Genomic DNA, 15,050 nt, shown 5'->3' with positions numbered 1-15,050 from the left:
CTTCGCAGGGCTTCTGCCCTCCGGCGCATGCGCGGTGCTCCACAGGGCTCATCATAGCCCCACCCGCCAACGCCAACGCAGCGCTGTGCTTGTGCGCCGAGCCTGGCCAAAGGTGAGTGCCTGCCTGTTCAACCCAGAGTGTATTAAGTTAAGCTTCAAACGGAAACAAAAACATACATGTCAAAAAATACTAGAAAACGCAAATAAACAAAAGGGAAAAAAACCCAAATCTCATATCACTAGAGATAACTGCTGCTAACACTTTGGTGTACGTCATTCTAGACTTTTACAGTACATTTATTCCCACAAGACTTTTAAAATATTACAATGTGATTCTGTTGCCCAACGCATTTTGTAATATGCATTTGCCCATGTCTGTGTCTATACATATATACCTCTCTACCATTATTCTTCATTCCTGCCTGGTCTACCTTACATAATCAGAACACAATTCATAAAAGCAGTCGCCTCTTGTTAAAGACCAAGGTTCATTCCTATATTGCAATGTCATTGACACTACAAAAAAACCTTGTTGAAGTTTCATTTTCATACACATGCTTAATTATTTGTTTCCTTAGCATACATTCCTGAAAGTAGGTTTTCTGTCACTGAGGTTTTGAATGCATTTTCAGGCTCTTGATGGCACTGCCACACTGAACCCCACGTTGACCACCCCAACAGAGTATAAGATGTCTATCTCCCCACATTCTCATCAACAAGGATTCTTGCCCTCTCGACGGTCAGAGTTAAGCAGGGGGATTGATAAAGGCAAAGAGAGGTGGGTACAACACTGCCAGCTGTGATGAGTAGGTATGTTATTCACGTTGCAGACAGGATCCGGCCTCAGTTTACCTGGAGTGGGAAGGTGAACAGCCTCCCCACTATAAAATTAACAGAGAGGGAGTGTACAGGGAGGAAATGAGCCATTGGAGGAAGTTTTCACAGAAGTGGAATTCTAGGCATTACGGGAATGAAGAGGGTAAGGTGTTGAGTGACATCATGTTTTAGAATCTTGCCAAAATCTCTATGTCCTTCTCTGGGCCAAGTTCACTACTTAGAACTTTTTGGTAAGCAATGACATGGAGGTTTCAGGACACCTAGACACAGAGCTCAGTCAATGGGTTATTTAACCTATTTTTTTTTAATAAAAGCAATCAAAGCAGTGCTAAACACAATTAGCTATCAGCCATGTGATTTTTCACTCTCTATGATTTTTACCCCTAAAATCTGAGCAGTTTGGGACCTCCATTTTCTTAGCTCATGACCTGCACCTCCATCCTGTGGCACAGATGTGGACACCAGGTGTTCTTACCCCTTTATTATCTCTCCTGACACAGGATAATGTGCTGAGATGACAATGAATTGCAATTTCCTTATCTCATTAAAAACAGATTCAAAGAAAACAAAAATAAACAAATGTGACCTAATGAAACTTAAAAGCTTTTGCACAGCAAAGGAAACCATAAGCAAGACAAAAAGACAACCCTCAGAATGGGAGAAAATATTTGCAAACGAAGCAACTACAAAGGATTAATCTCCAAAATATACAAGCAGCTCATGCAGCTCAATATCAAAAAAAAAAACAAAAAAAAAAAAAGTCTAAAAATGGGCAGAAGACCTAAATAGACATTTCTCCAAAGAAGATATACAGATTGCCAACAAACACATGAAAGGATGCTCAACATCACTAATCATTAGAGAAATGCAAATCAAAACTACAATGAGATATCATTCTCACACTGGTCAGAATGGCCATCATCAAAATGTCTAGAAACAATAAATGCTGGAGTGGGTGTTGAGAAAAGTGAACCCTCTTGCACTTTGGTGGGAATGTAAATTGATACAGCCACTATGGAGACCAGTATGGAGGTTCCTTAAAAAGCTAAAAGTAAGGCTTTCTTGGTGGCGCAGTGGTTGAGAGTCCACCTGCTGATGCAGGGGACATGGGTTCGTGCCCTGGTCTGGGAAGATCCCACATGGCGCGGAGCGGCTAGGCCCATGAGCCATGGCCGCTGAGCCTGCGCGTCCGGAGCCTGTGCTCTGCAACAGGAGAGGCCACAGCAGTGAGAGGCCCGCGTACCACAAAAAAAAAGCTAAAAATAGAACTACCACATGACCCAGCAATCCCACCACTGGGCATATACCCTGAGAAAACCATAATTCAAAAAGAGTCATGTACCACAATGTTCACTGCAGCACTATTTACAATAGCCAGGACATAGAAGCAACCTAAGTGTCCATCAACATTTGAATGGATAAAGAAGATGTGGCACATATATACAATGGAATATTACTCAGCCAGAAAAAGAAACGAAATTGAGTTATTTGTAGTGAGGTGGATGGACCTAGAGTCTGTCATACAGAGTGAAGTAAGTCAGAAAGAGAAAAACAAGTACCGTATGTAAACATGTATATATAGAACCTAAAAAAAAATGGTTCTGAAGAACATAGGGGCAGGACAGGAATAAAGATGCAGGTGTAGAGAATGGACTTGAGGACATGGGGAGAGGGAAGGATGAGCTGGGATGAAGTGAGAGAGTGGCATGGACATATATACCCTACCAAATGTCAAATAGATAGCTAGTGGGAAGCAGCCACATAGCACAGGGAGATCAGCTCCATGCTTTGTGACCTCCTAAGGGGGTGGGATAGGGAGGGTGGGAGGGAGACGCAAGAGCGAAGGGATATGGGGACATATGTATACGTATAGCTGATTCACTTTGTTATACAGCAGAAACTAACACAACAATGTAAAGAAATTATACTCCAATAAAGATTTAAAAAAAAAAAAAGATTCAAAGGACAATCTTTCTCTGATAGATACATTAAAACAACAAGCAAGCATAATATCTAGACAAAAAGCAACTTCTCACAGAAACAAGAAAAACAATACACATTGTTTTTCATGCAACAATAGGTATAAGTTGTCTTCTGGGAAGAGAAGAGCAGATTCTGGTATGACTATGTAATAAGTCATTTGCAAATTTAAATCTTCTGCCCAAGAGAAAAAAAAATATCACTCATTATATGGTGAGTCTTAGGGGGTCCTGGCGGCCTGAAATGGGGAATTTGCTAAGATTCTTCCAGAACATTCTTTCAATAACGTATCCACTCAATGCTTTCCCCAATGTAGCTTCAATGCTCTGAAGGACAGGGCCCCAGCTGCTTCTGAAGCACCATCACGGCTGCACAGCTTTTACCAGGCTTGGCCTTATTGGCTTGTCTCTGAGCCAACTGGGTTTACGTTTTTTATCTTTAGTTTTGCCAGCACTGCCCTTTGTTGATGAGAAGGATGAGTTCAAGTTTGCACTGATATCTGAGTTGATATAACCACTTGAGTTAGTGGCTTCCGAGAAAAATATGGATCATAAAAGTTTCCTTAGCCAGTTATCTGAGACCCAGCTGCGAAACTGGTTGTTCTCTGAGAAGAGCGTCTTCGTTACATGGTCCATGAGTCCATTCTGTGAACTCCCAGTGAGGCTTTTGAGCTTTAAATGACCAGGGAGAAAAACTGGCTTTGACCTACACAAATGACCTACTCAGAAAGGCTGAGAGGAGTATCTGGATAAAGGAGGTTTTCTCTCTGGGCTCAGGACTGACTCATGGCATTTCCAGAAAGTCAAGCCTTTGCCTTTCTCTGCCTACCACATTAGAAACAGAGAAGACTGTTGATTCCCCAGAAATGTAAATGTAAATCAGACTGGATCATATTACATCCAAGAAAAGCAGGTTTGCACAAAGATCATTACCAGTAGCACCATAACTTACACATTGGGTCCCCCGATTTCATGCATAACCCAGATCTCAATGCGTGTGATTTTATCCTTCTGTAAGTGGGGAATTTCAAAATCTGCAAAAAACCTAAGAAACAAGAAAGACATTTCTTAAAGTCCTAAAGCAATATGATACTGTTCCCATATCAATGTTAGTTGACTTACACATTACTCCTGTTTTAAAGCTTTGCGGGGGGCACTTTTTAGCTTTAATTTTTAGGTTACTTATCTCATTCAGGCATTCATCAGCTGTTAGTTTTATAAATGTATGGACATAGTTCTGATCTCCAGGTCATTCAATTGTTTTTCTCTACCTGATCTTACAGAAGCAAGCATTAGACTGAGGATGTGAATGACTCTCTTAAGCCTCCATTAAAAACAACTAAAAACACATTTTGGCATCTTTGTCTTACATGTTGGTGGCTGCATTCTTACCCTTTTACAGGATAGGCTCCTGTTGGCTCTGAACCATTCAGCATGACATAGATCACCCCAGAACTATCCTTTGCATACTGCAAAAAGAAACAAGCATTTTGAGTAAGCTGTCATTTTTAAGCTATGAAATGGTCAATTGTTTTTTAAATTGACAATTTTCAATACTGGCAAGGATGGGATAAATTTGGTATTTCATAGAGCCAGAGGGATGCAAACTGGCATATCTTGGAAAGCAAACTGCTTTGAAATGTCAAAAACGCAGTAATTCCATGCCTGGGAACCTACCATTATAAAATAATGCAGACTAGTATCAGATTCCAGCATTGTTTCAGCTGGTGTACACTAACTTATGCTGGCATTACAAGCAACCTCAAAATCACAGTGGCTTTAAACAAGAAAGATTTATTTCATGCACACACTACATGTTTATCACAAGTGTTTGGATTTGGTTTGGGTTTTGCTCCATATGTCCTTGCTCTGGGACTCAAGCTGATGCAGTCTCCACAACTGCAGAGTCACTGGTTATCAGGAAAGGGAGAAGAAAGTGGCAAATCACAGACCAGTTCTTAAAGGCTTCCACCCAGATGCCACACAGTCATTCCTACTCACATCCTATTGGCCAGCATAAGTCACATGTAAGTAACTTCAAGAGACAGAATGAGTGCAAACCACAGGCTCAGAAGATGAGCCAGAAATACTTGGTAAACAGCACGAAGGATCACCTGGTGCACAGAGATGTGCACAAAGATGTATATCGCAACATGGTTTGTAACCAGTCTAAAACAGTCAACAACAGGGAAGGATAAGTCAATTATGGCCCTTTCGTGTCTGAAATATTACCCAGCCGTTAATAAAAGTCTACAAAAGATATGCAATAACGTAGAAAGTGCTTACATTCAAAGCAAAAAGCAAGACTAGGTGGACAGAGCATGTGCTCCACTCTGTTAAAAATAAATAGGCAGGGCTTCCCTGGTGGCGCAGTGGTTGAGAGTCCGCCTGCCGATGCAGGGGACACGGGTTCGTGCCCCAGTCCGGGAGGATCCCACATGCCACGGAGCGGCTGGGCCCGTGAGCCATGGCCGCTGAGCCTGCACGTCCGGAGCCTGTGCTCCGCAACGGGAGAGGCCACAACAGTGAGAGGCCCGAGTACAGCAAAAAAATAAATAAAATAAAATAAAATAAAATAAATAAATAGGCAGAAGTCTGGGAATATTAGTCAATATTCTCTGGACCTGTCTGTCCCTGAGATTCCCAAGGGACAGACAGGTCCAGAGAAGTTCCCAAATCTCCAGTTGAGAACACTACTGGAACATATAATTTCCCTGATAAAACGTTTATTCTAGTGTGAAGCCGGGTGCGGGGGACGGCAGGGGGTATCACGCAGCTCTGTGACACATGCCCAGCAGAGCCACGCCGAATGCCAGCCGCAACAAAGCAACAATGTACTCCGTGCCACGCCTGTCTCAGATTGCTTCCAAGTAGGCTAACAGTCTCAGTTAAATCTGCAAATGTCAAGGTCTGATGACCACTATTTGCCCTTAGGTAGCATGAATATGGATTATTAGTTTTCTTATTTATACTTTCTATAATTTGTCATTCTCTATCCTGAGCAGTTATTACATTGATGATAAAATCTTTTTTTCATTAAAAACATGCGTGCAGATACAGTGAGGCTCTATGAAGTCATGGTCGAAAATGTGGTTTCTGGCTGCTGCAGTTAGTAGCTGGGTAATAAGTCTGATCAAGTTTCTTGGCCTCTCTGTGCCTCATTTTTCCTATCTGTAAAACAAGGGTAATGAGAGTCCCTACCCCATAGGATTGTAAAGATCAAATCACTTAAAATAATACTTAACATTTATTGAATACCTATTTGCTATAGTTCAGACCCTCTCCTCGTCACTATACTAGACTACCTCTCGTCATGTTCAGACCATCCAGCGTATTCTAAGGGCTCATAAAATGTGAGCATGATTATTAGATTCCCATTCTAGAGTTGAAGGAAGTATAAGATGGTGGCTTCCGGCACACTTTGAAATTGGGCAGATCTGCTGGGGAGAATACGGTTTGTTTTTTTTTAACATATAATGTCGACATCACCCCCAAGTTGTCGTTATGATCCCACGTTCAAGTGATGATGCATCCACCACCTCCCACTCCTCACTGAGGGGCTCAGGCAGCTCACTGCCAGCTGCCTGGAGCCTGCACTACAAGCAGAAGCTGTGGGGAGCGGGCATGGACGGAGGGCTCCGACCGGAGCTGGCAGGAGAGCACAGGAATAAGAATGCTTCTGTCTGGAGCGGGCCCTCTGCTTAGATCCAAACTGCAGCTGTGGTGGAGGATTGGACCAAAGTCTCGCTCACCCTGATTAACAGTGGACCCAGTGGACACCTGGTGATCCAGAGCAGGAAGTAGGACCAGAAGAGACACAGAGAGCCCTGAAAGGAGCTTGGTGGCCGTGGGTAGAAGGACCTGACATCCACCAGCCTCCTCGTCAATACAGCTAACAGTGAATAGTTGACTGCTTTGCTCAATACCTGAGCTAAGGACTGCACCCTCTTTATTTGGAATCTTTGGTCTAACACTGGTGACAGAAAATGTAAGCTGTAGTCACTGGCATGTTATAGCTACTGATAGCTATCATCAACTCTGGTGACAATATCCTCTGAGAAACAGACCCACATTTAGGGGACCATTTCTTTGTCTCCAGCTTATCCCTGGTCTCCTATTGCCTCCTCTTCAGTTAATATCAACCTTGTGCACATCTCTGACGCCCACATCTAGATCTTAGGGGTCCCAGGCTCTCCTATAAAGCAGGGGTTACCCCACTTCACACCTCAATCAAAATCACATTGATTTGAACTACTAACAACAACCACAACACCAGAGTAACAATCACTGTTTAACACCTTCTTCTGGAGCTAACATTCAGAATTTTTTCTCTGTACCAGGCATTGCATTAAGCATTTTAGCTTCTTAAATCCTCACCCCTTTATGGAGCAGAGAGCGTGAATCAGAATGTTGCAAAGGTAGAAACTGAGACTCAGAGAAGTTTAGTAATGACCCAATGGCCCAGCCTCTGAACCCTTCTGTCCCCTGTTCACAGATCCCACACCTGCTCAGTCACCCAGCCAGCCATCCCATGATTACCTGGATGGATGCACTTTTCCAGTAAGAATCCACAGGATTGTTTTCACAATCTTCAGATGTAGGGCAGGATTGGTAGTCGAGTCCTACAGGGAAAACAGACAAACACATTTTATTTCAAAGATTATATCAAGGAAGAATTAATTGAAAATATTTGCTGGCTCCGCAAAATATACTGAAACTCACTCTACATAATGTGTATGGGCTTAACATTCATAGCTCTGCCCACAGACATTTGTCATTGTGCTCGGCACAAATGTGCGGAAAGCAGAGAAATAAACAGCTGGGTTAATTCTCTACTGGAGCTCTAGCAAGTGATATATATATATATATATATATATATATACATATATCCAAAAAAATATATAATAATATTATATTATACATTATATCCATATTAAAAATTATATATTAAAAATTATATTTATTACATATATAACTTTTTTCTTGCATTGTTGGGAGAAATGCCTTCTCCAATTAACCCAGGTCTTAGAAGTAAATACAAGAAAAACAGACCAAGAAAGTAACAGTTCTTAACCAGAAAATAGAAATTTTATAATATTTAAAATATAGAAAATGTTAAAATGTATTACATTAAAAAAAATTTTAAGGACAAAATTCAGCAGATATATAATGGGATTTGTTCCCCATTTACTCTATAACAAAAGGAGAAAGTGCTAATTGACAATTCGTTCCAGGGAGAACGAAGCAGGGCAAAATGTGAACTTCTTGAAGGGAAACACATGGAGCGTCCTTGCTCCCCCTGGGAGCACCAGCATCTCGCTGTGCTCACCAACTTGGAGGCTCTCCAAACCCCATCAGAGAGGGGTTTCTATGGAGATTTCATTAAGTAGACGTGATCGATTAAATCATTGGTGATTAACTCAATCTCCAGTCCCCCGCCCCTTCCCAGAAGACAGAGGATGGGGCTGAAAGTCCCAACTCTCTAATGATGCCTCTATCTTTTTGGTGACCAGCCCGCATCTGAAGCTATCTAGGGGCTCCCAACCACCAGTCATCCCATTACCATACAAAAGACACTCATCACTCCTCAGAGCCCAAGGGTTTCAAGAGCTGTGCGCCAGGAACCAGGGGGTCCAAGACAACTATTAATTTGTATTATACCACCATCTCCCTCCCGTCATGATCTTTCCATCTCACCCCTCCTCCATGCTCCCTCACCCTCTGTAGGATCATCAAACCGAGGCTTCCTGGTCACAGTTCACTGGAAGAACGGCCATGTCCATTTGATCTGCACCCTGCCATGCTTCCCGTCTCACGCAAAGTGAAAGTCCGCATCCTCACGATGTCCTGTGCTGTCTGGCCCTCCTTTATTCCTCTAGCCTCACAGTCTACTACTTGCCTCTTCACTTACTGCCTGCCTTTCTGTTCCTTAAATATGCCATACACACTCCCACCTCAAGGCCTTTGCACGTGCTGTTCCCTCTGTCAGGAAACGCTCTTCCTCAAGTCCTTTAGGTCTTTGCTCAAACATCAGCTTCTCAGTGAGGCCTTCGCTGGGCCTGTGTAAAACTGCAATGCTTCCCTCTCCCCTCCTTACCAGCCAGCACTCCCTACCCTCTTTTCCCTGTTTTGTTTTTCTCTGTAACCTTTATAATCTTACGGCGAACTATACGTATATGTTTTTACTTGCCTGTTGATGGTCTTACCTCCACCCCTGCCCCTATAAAGTAAGGATGAGGTATTACTTTCCTGGTTTATTCTCTGCTGTGTTCCCAGTGCCTAGAAGAGCAAGGACTGGCACGGAGGAGGCACTCTACAAACTTTATACATGGGTGAATGAATGGAGCCGCCAGGAAGCTTCCCGAGGCTCTGGTCTATGCCGGTGTCTCCCTCTGCTACTCCCTAGCTCTGGGTCATTCCCGCCTGAGAGCACACCTCTCTGCACTCACAAAACTACATGTTTCCTGAGGGCAGAGACCGCTGTATCACCAGCTCCTAGCGTGGGAGTTGATGAATGAAGAGCGTTTTCCTTACCATCAGGCCAGCCCCTGTGACTTTAACTTTCACTGTGATTTTGCCAACTACAAAATCGCCACCTGCCATCTACCTCTACAAGGATTAAATCATGAGCCGCTGCAGCCGCTGACCTTCAACACCCCCTGAGAGGAGTTCAGGGTGGAGATCAGGAATGAGGCTCTCTGTGCTGTGGGAAAAGCTGGCAGAACAGGTCTTTAGATAGTTAAATAGTTTCAGGAGAAGATTTTATGAGCCCAAGTCTTGCATCTCTTCATATCTAGGAAAGTACTAAAATTATTAACGGTGACATCTGTTCCTGTGACTAGCAGCAGGTCTCTGCCAAAATGAGTGCCTGACTTCACACACCCACCCGTTCACTAAAGTGGTACATAACAGTGACCCTTCCCCCCTACCTCTTTGGAGCAGTTTCTCAGAGCTATCCGAAGTGCTGTCTCCTGGGCTATAGTCCTCATTTTGCCCTAAATAAAGCTTAACTCTCAGCTTTCACGTTGTGTTTTTTTTTTTTTTAAGTCAATAATTTGAATCTCAAAATATCTGCTGGTGGCCTGGAGCAGCTTCAGAATCAGTGAGAAGAGGGGAGAATCCTGGCCCTAGTTCTTCAAGTCATTTATCCTCCCAAAGCCTCAGTTTCCCCCTCTGGAAAATGGGGATAGTGAGACAGAGTCATGCAGGACTCTGGAGTCAGACTCTGACTTTGCTGTTTACGCACTGTGCAATCCTAAGCAAGTGTCCTAAGCTGTGCCTCACTTTCCTCGTTTGTCAAAATAGGAATCAGGATAGGACCTATCCCATGGGGCTGTTGCAGGGATTAAATGAGTTAATACCCATAAAGTGCTTAGAACAGTACCTAGCAAGAGACAGATTCTCTTTCTCTATTATCATTGTTATTATTTAATTATTATTATGACCACTTTACCCGAGAGGATTTGAGGGGGGCGGAATCCAAAGAGATAAAAATGCATACGAAAGCACTTAGCACAAATGGCATATGCATAGTAAATAGGAACCCTGACTTTTCTCGTGATTCGTGCAGAAGTCTTACCAGAGGCATTTTTCTGTCGACACCAGCTCAAGAAATCTCCAACCATGCCATACAGAACATTGCACAGTGGCGTGAAGCGGCGGCCGTTCTCCGCATAGCTGGTGACAAGGAGGTGGACATTTTCCCAGAATAGGGACTAAGGAAAAAGCAACACAAAAGGAAATCAAAACAGATTTCTTCTGGCACAGTATCATCAAGACAGGTCAGGCCAACCATTTCTCATTCACCTGGGACCTGCCTCACAACAGCCGAACCTTCTTTGTTTTTGGCTTTAGTTACCCATTCAGCGAGTGCTACCAGCTCTCTTTTCTTTATTCCAAGGGTATCATGCAAATGTTAATGAAATATTTTCCCAGCAGAGAAAAAATATAGATACGTACATACATCTATATTTTTTCTAGTAGTTAAAAAATTATAGATCGATTTTTTTTTTAAATCAAGGGACCTGGGTTCAAATTTTGGGTCTGTCACATACTAAATGTGTGATCTTGAACAAGCCATGTAATCTCCCTGTGCCTCAGTTTCCACATGTGGAAAATGGGGAGTATGAACCCTTTCTCTTCTCCCAAAGCTGTGGTGAGGATGATATGCAATCACACATTGAATTCCTAAAGGGTAAAGTGCCTCAAAAATACAGTACTTTTATATTATACTTCATAGTTTCCACTATGAAGTTACAATGTTTTCACATAATAATAATACAAATAACAATATCCCCCTCATCATGCCATCAGATCCTCGGTATTCCAACCAGCAATCTCTGTCTAGACTGGATGCTTCCCAAGGGCAGAGGCTGTTTTGTTCCCTGTTGCATCTGAAACTCTGAGAACAACACCTGGTACATGGAATTAGCTCAGTATTTACTGAGTTTATCAACCAAACTCCATGAGAAAGGAGAACAAAAATAACAGCTCCCCTTTTTACTGACCAAGAGGCTGCAAGGTTCAAAGGCAACATATACTCAAAAATCATGTTTTCAGCCTATTATGTGTTTGAACCTCCCCGCTCCATTTACCTGCCTTTACAAATGAAAAAAATCAATGTTAAGATGTTTTCATTTGTAAACATCAATGTTACATGGCTTTACAATGAAAAAATCAAGTTAAGAATTTGTGTCAACCTATTTACCATAGCCAGGACATGGAAGCAACCTAAGTGTCCATCAACAGATGAATGGATAAAGAAGATGTGACACATATATACAATGGACTATTACTCAGCCATAAAAAGAATCGAAATTGAGTTATTTGTAGTGAGATGAGTCGACCTAGAGTCTGTCATACAGAGTGAAGTCAGAAAGAGAAAAACAAATACCGTACGCTAACACATATATATGGAATCTAAAAAAAAAAAAATAATGGTTCTGAAGAACCTAGGGGCAGGACAGGAATAAAGACGTAGTGAATGGACTTGAGGAACCGGGGAGGGGGAAGGGTAAGCTGGGATGAAGTGAGAGAGTGGCATGGACATATATCCACTACCAAATGTAAGATAGATAGCTATTGGGAGGCAGCCGCATAGCACAGGGAGATCAGCTTGGTGCTTTGTGACCACCTAGAGGGGTGGGAGGGAGGGAGACGCAAGAGGGAAGAGACATGGGGACATATGTGTATGTAAAACTGATTCACTTTGTTATAAAGCAGAAACTAACACACCATTGTAAAGCAATTATACTCCAATAGAGATGTTTAAAAAAAATTTATGTCAAAAATATGTCCTTCATTAAGAAAAAAAAGAATTTATGTCAGAGAAATAAAAATGATATCTAACTTTCTTTAAACTCAAGATACTGTTCTAAATAAGCAATTTACATAGATGTTCTCATTTACTTTCACTGTATTAGTGCTTAGAGTACAGACAGAATACAGACATGTAAACCACATGATTATATGTTAACCAGTTTCTTCAAGAAACTGGTCCTGAATGGATATAATCTTAAGACCTGTTAAGAGGAGGGACTGGTCTCCCGGGAGGATACTGACATAGAGGGTTTTCTGAAGTACTCAAGGTTCAGGCCTTTCAAGCCAGTTAGGATGGAGATTGTTCAGAGCTAGCCAGGTGCAGAGGCCCCGTGGGAAAGGTGTGGTGACGCCCTGATGTTCTTGTGGTTTTTGCACTGACTCCTTGACTTAGGAAAGTTCCTTCTGCCCAGGACAGGCAGGAGACCCGGAGCACCGTTGAAGACAGAGCCACTTTCCCACCGGAGAGCCTGGCACACATTGTGAGTTGGCTGCTTGGCCTGGACACTGTCTGTCTCTATAGAGACAGAGCAACGTTTTACCGAGGCGAAGGTAGAGTTACCTTGTCTCTGGGAATGGAGTGCCTGGAGAGGTTAATAAAAAGGTCGTAATCTGAGGGAAGCACAGAACAGGGATCCTTATCCAGCACCAGTTTAAAGGCTTCCCAGATGGCTGTGCAGTTCTTGTCCCTGTGGAAAAGTACAAGTTTAAAAAAGAAAAAGAAGAAAAAAAACAAAAGACCACATTCCAGTGTGATATATTTCCGTTTCTCTCTCCAAGTTTTTTACTAGTGATTTTGTCAAATATCAACTCTGCAGAACTGGGCATACAAAAAAGACAGGAAATTGTCATGACTCTTGCATTAACCCCAATTCAGAAGAGGAAGAAAAATAACTTTGGTGATGGATTTAGAAATCTGACAGTGGAAGTGTCTTTCAGAGGTGCAACACACATTTCTTAGAACAGGCTCACAGAGACAGCAGAAAATGCACAGAGCTAGAAGGTGACGATTCCAATAAACCACATGGGCTGCCAGCTTCAGGTGCCCCTTCATTTAGACACAGGTCCATCCTGGGGTTGGGGGCCAGGTGAGATCAGGCGGACATGCGACCTTGTAAAATCAGGAGTGAGCACAGAGTGTGGAAAAAGACTGTTCCACCTCCTGCTAAGGCAGAAAGTATGACTTCCAGTGTCCGCTGCAACTCCTTAAGTCCAACCTAGCTTTCCAAAACCATTTCCCACCCCATTTGTAACTTATTTCTTATGCTGGGTGGTAACATGGTATTCCATGGGTGTTCCCATTATTTTCCATTCTTTTTTATTGGCCTAAAATCTGTCACAATAAAAACAACTGGCACAAGAGAGGGACTTTATGAAAACAGAAAAAATGTGTCCAAGGAAGGAGCAAAAATTAGTAAGAAGCACAGTGCTGGCAAGAGAGACTCAAACTTTAAAAGTCCTTTAAATTAGAAGACCTGAAATTTGAATTCCCAAAGTACCTGGACTCGGGGAATTCCAGCTGGAGACCATATTCCTGGGTCTGATGGGTCTGTTTAACCTTACGCTGGCTGTCGTCCAAACTCACCGCTACCTAATCCTCATCCACTCCCCAACACCCGCTTCATTTTTACACACACACACACACACACACACACACTCTTCACCTCCAGACCCCACCCAGTGCACCCTCCCCAGTAGATTCCCCATCCTCCTTCCCTCTCCCCCCTCCTCCTCCCCTTCCTCTCCCCGTCCCTTCCTCTTCCTCTCCGGCTCCCTCGCCAGCCGCCGCGCTCACCGCAGCTCGGGGCTCAGCACCGCAATGTACTCCGCGCAGCGGCCCAGGAAGATGCTCTGCAGGTGCGGGACGGTGCCCTGCCCGCTCCAGCGCGCGTCCGCAGCGCCTGCAGCGCCCGCGGCCGGCGGCAGCAGCAGGATCAGCAGCAGCGCCGGCAGCGGCCGCCGGGACCGCGCGCACCCCATGGCTTCCATCGCAGTCACTTTGGGGGTGCCTCCCAGACTCGCCTCCTCCCGTCGCGCTGAGGTGGCTCCCCGAGGCCTAACGGAACCCGCGCTCACTTGCTGTCTCTTTTTCTGCTTCAGCTCAGCAACTGAGTTGGGACATTTCCGGGGGCAGGACTATTGCCCTCGGCTAATCTCGGCCGGAGTCCACGAGGTGGGAGGCCCAAAGAAGAAGCAAGGTTGGAGAAGGGGTGAGGCGAGTTCGGTCCCCCGAAGGAAGATTTTTCTGGCTTCAAACTATGACAACTTTCACAGACACCCTATTTCTCACTGGCTAATGATGAGTGGACGGTGTTTGTTTTCAGGAAATAATAACCACAAAAGCTAATATTTATTGAGCTGTTACTATGTGCCAACCACGTTACAAGCATAATTTTCATTGCCTTTTCACAATATCCCTCCAAGCTAGGTTTATCACTCCCATTTACAGGTGAGTGAATTCAGGGAAGTTAAGTAGCTTGTCGGAGGTCACAATCTCCCTTCCAGATAGATGCAAAATTCCAGAGACAATCGGTGTAGAGATTTGAGAGTAACAGAACTCACTGGAGGGCCAAGTCCTCAATTCCTACGGTAATGATAGCTATGTGCCTGGCAGACGTGATAAATGTGGGAGGCCCGTGAGAGGGAGGGTGGAGGGTTCTGGAATATTTTATTTTAATCTCTCTTTTCTATTTTTAAAGTTTATAACCCAAACTCTCATTGTCCTGTCCAGCCCCTCCCTAACTCGAGTCCACTTTCCAGAAATAAGCATTTTAAATTATTTCAACAGGTATTTTGTTTTTGTTTTCCTGGCATTTACTTCCACATTTCCAAATAATATGCCTGTATGCTGTTTCTTGATGTTTCCATTTTGGATAGTATTCTATGACTTCCCACCACGTCAAAGGAAATTCTATC

General features: G+C 43.5%; 1 protein-coding gene across 8 annotated transcripts in view; it reads right to left on the bottom strand.

Moving 5' to 3' along the window:
* Nucleotides 1-14,267, bottom strand: part of BST1 (bone marrow stromal cell antigen 1) — a 51,993-nt gene extending 37,726 nt beyond the window's left edge. For 4 of the 8 annotated variants that reach the window (XM_032633228.1, XM_032633230.1, XM_032633229.1 and 1 more), the window contains exons 1-6: nucleotides 13,930-14,263; nucleotides 12,697-12,823; nucleotides 10,396-10,531; nucleotides 7,356-7,438; nucleotides 4,209-4,285; nucleotides 3,769-3,861 (exon numbers count right to left, since the gene is read on the bottom strand). In XM_032633228.1, coding sequence (XP_032489119.1) covers nucleotides 3,769-3,861; nucleotides 4,209-4,285; nucleotides 7,356-7,438; nucleotides 10,396-10,531; nucleotides 12,697-12,823; nucleotides 13,930-14,123 — 710 coding nt within the window. In that variant the 5' untranslated portion in view covers nucleotides 14,124-14,263. Of the gene's footprint in view, nucleotides 1-3,768; nucleotides 3,862-4,208; nucleotides 4,286-7,355; nucleotides 7,439-10,395; nucleotides 10,532-12,696; nucleotides 12,824-13,929 lie in introns of all 8 variants that reach the window. The other 4 variants (XR_004350065.1, XM_032633233.1, XM_032633231.1 and 1 more) reach the window with 3 other exon arrangements.
* Nucleotides 14,268-15,050: the final 783 nt, after the last annotated feature.

This window comes from Phocoena sinus, chromosome 5 (assembly GCF_008692025.1).
Source record: "Phocoena sinus isolate mPhoSin1 chromosome 5, mPhoSin1.pri, whole genome shotgun sequence".
NCBI classification, from domain to species: domain Eukaryota; kingdom Metazoa; phylum Chordata; class Mammalia; order Artiodactyla; family Phocoenidae; genus Phocoena; species Phocoena sinus.
Note: the sequence above shows the minus strand (reverse complement) of the source record. Positions and strands in the feature narration are given on the sequence as shown.